Source organism: Aulostomus chinensis, chromosome 5 (genome assembly GCF_037954235.1).
Source record: "Aulostomus chinensis isolate RoL2024-O1b breed Wild chromosome 5, RoL_Achi_v1.0, whole genome shotgun sequence".
Lineage (NCBI taxonomy): Eukaryota > Metazoa > Chordata > Actinopteri > Syngnathiformes > Aulostomidae > Aulostomus > Aulostomus chinensis.
In genome coordinates, this window is record NC_141324.1 from 23,797,490 (window position 1) to 23,803,125 (window position 5,636).

The 5,636-nt window shown below is 39.5% G+C and overlaps 1 protein-coding gene across 3 annotated transcripts in view; it reads right to left on the reverse strand.

Moving 5' to 3' along the window:
* Positions 1 to 923: 923 nt before the first annotated feature.
* gpt (glutamic--pyruvic transaminase) overlaps positions 924 to 5,636 on the reverse strand; it is a 14,741-nt gene continuing 10,028 nt past the window's right edge. For all 3 annotated transcript variants that reach the window (XM_086204035.1, XM_086204034.1, XM_086204036.1), the window contains 3 exons: positions 4,265 to 4,420; positions 2,317 to 2,429; positions 924 to 1,784 (listed from right to left, as the gene is read on the reverse strand). In XM_086204035.1, the coding sequence (XP_086060161.1) occupies positions 1,694 to 1,784; positions 2,317 to 2,429; positions 4,265 to 4,420 (360 nt within the window). In that variant the 3' untranslated portion in view covers positions 924 to 1,693. The remainder of the gene's footprint in view (positions 1,785 to 2,316; positions 2,430 to 4,264; positions 4,421 to 5,636) is intronic.

Consider the following 5,636-nt stretch of genomic DNA (forward strand, 5'->3'; position numbering starts at 1 on the left):
GTAATTAGGATTCAGGAAGCTCTTTGTCAAAGATAATTGAAGCTGACAGCCACTGTGGAGTAGAGAGGAAGAGAGCAGAGAACCCCTTCAAACTACATGATTCACTCTCCATATAGTCCTTCAATCTCTGCGGCGTGCGCACACACACACACACACACACACTCGACTACCATCCATCTTCCCAACCCGCCTCGAAAATGCATTCTAGGCAATAAAACTGATGACAGATGAGCGACAATAATATATATTTATATATTTGAGGCTGAAATGAGGCTTGACATCAGCATTATCAGAGGCGACAGTTACAGTTGGCTGTCTCACTTGTGTGATCTGAGGGGTCACGTTTGAGATGGTGTCTGTCATGTTTCACTAATTACAACAAATTCATCTCTTCCACAAGCTCAGTGCCATTGCCACAAATGTCCATTACAGAATGTTACACTCAGTGTCATTCATTGTCAGATTTTCTATTGTTTGTGTCTTCAAAGCCGCAATCAGTATTTACGTCGTGAAATTATTGTTAGGTATTAAAGTGATACATCACCCAAAAAAGTGTATTTTACCTTTAGCTAATTGCTTCAACTGATTGTGCTGGCAAGTACAGTAACAATTGCTTAATGTAGCACCAAACTGTAACTGAAATTAGTTCATTTTTATCTCAAATCCAAGTGTTTGTGTACGACTGTGAACGCAGAGGTGGAGAAAAGACCTACATTATGCCAGACAAAGCATGAATGAGTTTGTAAGGGGATATATTTTAAGGAGCTACTCATAATGCCCATAAAAAAACATGGATTTAACTCTTACTTTTTACTTTGTGATGTAATTGATTTCCGACTGTAAGACTTCACCGAACCCCTCCCCCATCTTTCACACACATGTATCTCTGTCTCATTTTTTATATATATATATATATATATATATATATATTTTTTTTTTTTTCCCCCCCTCCTTGACCTTCCTGCACCATTGCTCCAAATATCTGGATTTTGCATGACGCAGCTAACTAAGATGTGTTCTGTGGTCCAAATATCACTTCCTGTGTCCACTAGGTGGCGCTGAAGAACAAACACGTGCAGTACATTTGGCATAGTACAACAACAACAACAACAACAACAACAAAAATCAAAAAATCACAGAGGCTTTTTTCAGAATCATGACACATAATATTGAGAATGACATTTATTTTGGCTTGACAAAGTCATGTATCGGTGATCATGCAATTGAGTGTTTTCTGCCTATCTCCTCCCCGTCCTGTACTGCCTGCAGGAATGGAATATGTTCAGATTTTAAGCAGCATGAGCTTCCTTCAGTACCTTTATTAAAACTTGGCACATGGTCACACTATCATTCACTACTCATTCATACTTACCAATACACAGACCTACACTGTACATCCTTCAAAAGCTGAAACACTTACAAGATGAAGCCATTTTCATCCTAACCAACTGAAACATCTCTGACTTCCTTCCTTCCTTGTCCAGTCCTGTTGTCTAATATCGCCTTGTTGTTCACCATCCATAAACATCCACGTGAGACAGTAGCAGAGGCTGACGCGCACCATCACAGAGAACACCAGAGCCCACGTGAAGGCACTTATTAGTGACAGATACGCTGTGACTGAGCTGAGCTCTTTCCGTTTGTGATAGGTGACTTCCCTTATTTTGAAAAGTGGAATAACAAAAGCTTGAATTTAAGAATACTGTTGCGTGAATTTCTGATGGAACTCCTTCACTTTGCTCAGAAGGATCTTGAGTTTGTCGGTTGGTGGCAAGATGGTCATTCTGAGCAGGAGGGAGGAAGAGACAGACAGAAAAAAACTGTGAAATGAGTGACGCATCAACAGCAGATGTCTTAAGTAGAAGTTCAATGATTTGTATGGACTTCTGAAGGATTAAGAGAAGTAATTCAGCAATAAGCGAGAGTTTGAAGTCATGAGTTTGGAAGAGAATTTAATTTAATTACAATTAAGTTACCTGATTTATTCACAGACACTTAAAAGGGATAGTTTACTCTAGAATGTAAATTCAGTAATTATCTACTCACTGTCACTCTGATGGAAGGTTGGGCGAACTTTTAGTCCACAGAACACTGCTTAATTTGATGGAATTTCAGAAATTGAATGAACTATCCCTTTAAGGCAATTTAATGAAAAACAGCAAGATTAATATTTTTTTCTCCCAAAAAGGGGATTATTGTATTGATCATTAGCTTTTCTTAATAGTCTGATATAAGAGATTTTGAAAAATGAAGTGTAAATGAAGATAATAAGAAGCAGAATGCTGGATAATTAGTAGCATAGTAAGTGTTCCGCACCTGAAGTGGTAGGTTCCGTCCTTCTGGCCGAAGCCACTTCCAGGTACGAGGCAAATCCCGGTCTCCTCCAACATCTTCATGCAGTAAAACATATCTGGCTGTTGACCTTTTTCCTAACAGGGAGGGAAACAAACCAGTTTAATGCTCCGGTTATAAGGAGGGATTATTCTGCTTCTTCTCCAGCCTTTGAATTTTTCCTCTTTTCTGTTTCTTTTAGTGAGTGCAGTTTGGCTGCACTTCATCTAAAATCTCACAGCGTGGCCTTAACATCTCAAGTACAGTATGTACTTTTATAGCATTATTGCCACTTAAGGCCCTCTGATCATTGACAATGTTCCCCACATCCATACCCCTGTGCTATGGTTTGTATGTATGACTTAAATTTATTTTATGGAGTGTCTCTACGTAAAACCCTTCAAAAGCTTTTAAAGTTTGTTCATTTTTATTGTGTTATTATTGCAGCCTACTGTTTCATGGCAACACGTCTTCTCTTTTGTTGATGTGTTCAGGGTTTCGTCAGCACAGGTGTCCTTCTGAGTTGGTCACTTGAGTTTATGTCCCTACACTGTTGCGAGGGAAGGACGAGACCTTTTCTTTAGCCGTACAAAGACAACTGAGATTGCAGAAAAGACAGCACATGGTCGGTTACAAGACGTCCATCAAGGTATGTAAGAGACATGTAAGAATGTGTAAAAATCTAACTCCCAATATGGCTGCCATGGGACTTGAGCAACTGGGACCCAAAAATGCTCAATATCCAGCTTGGACATAAAACTATACCTTGATAGTTCATGGTATATTTAATTCAATGATTTAAATTGTTATATATATAAAAATAGCATAAAACACCTTCTATTTGGACACAAGTAGCATACAGTTTTGACAGTCATGTGACACTGATCTGAAAAATTAACATTAAACCCCAAAAAAACTTCTTGAAAAAAAAAAGTAAATTTGATGCACAAATCCGTTAAAACACACATGGAATGTCTTCAAAATACTTCTAAATGCGAGCAAATAATGTGCAAATATGTCTATATGGCAATGTATTTATGATCAGGAAGGGAAGATTTTTAATAATAAGTCATGGCTACAGTATGATGCAGCACTCCTGTTAAGACTGAATAAAAAACAAAAATAAATATAGCCGCTTGTAAAGTTTTGCTACTTTCTCCGCGAGGGCAGAGCTAACAGACACACACAGGTTGTGTATTGAGCAGTTGAGTTTTGTGTCATTGGTTTGTTTTGTGTGTGTGTGTGTGTGTATGTGTGTGGGACAAATATGCAAATGAACGGAACTTAAAATACAATAAAAACATAAAATAGTTGGTATTTTGAGCTGAAATACAGGTGATGTATACATTTAAATGAAGAACAAGCTCAAAAGGTGATGCAGTCAGTGTTGCTCGATGAGCTCTGACTTTTGATTTGAGTAGATTGGATGTATTATAACAGCTCAATTGAGTGATTAGAGGTATTATTGATTAGGGGTCAGCAGGTCAGTTCTACTCTGACTTTATCATCTGTAATCCTAATCAGATTCTAAGTGGATCGCCTCATCTGCACTCACTGGAACTCCCCCTCAGCAGACCACCTCCACTTGAAACATTAAGTATTGGAAATCATTTGTTCCTTTTAGTCAAGAAGGTGGTATAAAGCACAGTGCATACTTACTACTTCACCAATAAATGAAGTTTTTGATGCAGAATGGTGCAGTACTACTATGTTTACAGCAGTACTTCTGACTTGTCTAGGTTTAGGATGAGTTTGTGGGGAACAAGCGACATAGACGCTATGTAAACTAGTGGAACAATTATGAGAGAGAGTGTAGAGTATAATTTATTGTTTTATTATGACTTCTTTTCTTTTCTTGTTTTTTTTTTTTTTTGCCTTGAAGAGTCATTCCAGTAATCAAGAACCATTAAACCCTGTTGGGTGAGGGACTGACCGTGGCCTCTTTCACAGCCTTCTCAGGAATGGTTATTCGAGGGAAGGAGTACATGGCACCCTGCACAGGACTGCAGCTGATGCCAGGCACAGTGTTGAGAACCTGTTGGGTCAGCGTGGCCTTATCTGCTAAGGCACTCAGCGTGGCAGTACGCTCCTGGAAGAGAGAGAGAGGGACAGAGAGGAGCACGTGAACCAAAAAGGCTTTTCTGCTTGAATTTCTCCGCACCACGAGGCAGAAGAATGGCCATGCCAGATATTGTCCAGGAAATGTAACTAGATCATGTGAACACCATGCGGAACACAAAGAATCTCTTCAAAGACTGTTTAACTTCATCAAGAGGACACAATTCAATTTGTTAAGAGTTATGACACCAAACTATTAAGATTGATTGACCATGATACGGACTGTTGCGTGATTCCAGTGATGGATCACAAGAAAACCAGCAACAGTTACACATAATTACTCACCAATAAAAAGTAAAATGACTTGCTTTTCAAAGGCATTTGTACATTTAACAACAGTTGAGAGGCGCTGACAAAAGGCTAAAACGTCAGAGCAAAGCAGTTCAACAGTTTGGCAGCTGTTGGTTAAAGTTAATAACTGCAGTGGCACGCCAGAAAACTCTCCTGAGATGCTCGATGCTTGGAATGGGCCAAAGAGCTTGACTGGTGATACGTAGAGAAGCAGGAGAGAGTGAATTGTCATAATATGGAGATGAGCTCACATCGATGTGTGAGTTGAGATTCAGAGGTGTTTTTTTTTATGTTTAATCATGCAAACCCTTGTCCTGAAAACAATGTTTGGGTCTCTTTGGTAGTGATCAGCAGTGACTCTTGAAAGCTTTGCTGCTGTGTGATTCTTTGTTCTGGGTTGAGACGGACGGTTTAGCTAAGCAACATTTGTCAGACTGATTCACTTATGGCTGCCTGCCCTGAAATTAACAAAGTCTGTTGTGTATTCTTTTTTTCCTTTTATTTTTTGGAATATTCAAAAAAATTAAAATCTTATTTCATTGAGCCACTGTCCTTGACTCAACCGAAGCTCTGCGTTTCTGCTGCTCTGGCGGTTGACGCGTGGCCTCACTGGAGCTGGCCGGAGGGGAGGACAGGACTCGATTCAGTTGGACACAAATGACCAACTATGGGAGCTGTGACACCACAGCAGCCGTGGAGGGAAATGTTGGGCTGCAGGGGTAGAACATTACCAGGGCGGATGACACAGATGCGTGGGCAGTGTGCACTTTTTCATTTGTGTTGTTATCAACTTCACCTATATTGATAGCAACAATAAAAAAAGGAATATCTGACTCCCAAAACTTAAAAACGCATCCCTACAACTATACCCTTTGTTGGGGAATGTGCTGTGATTT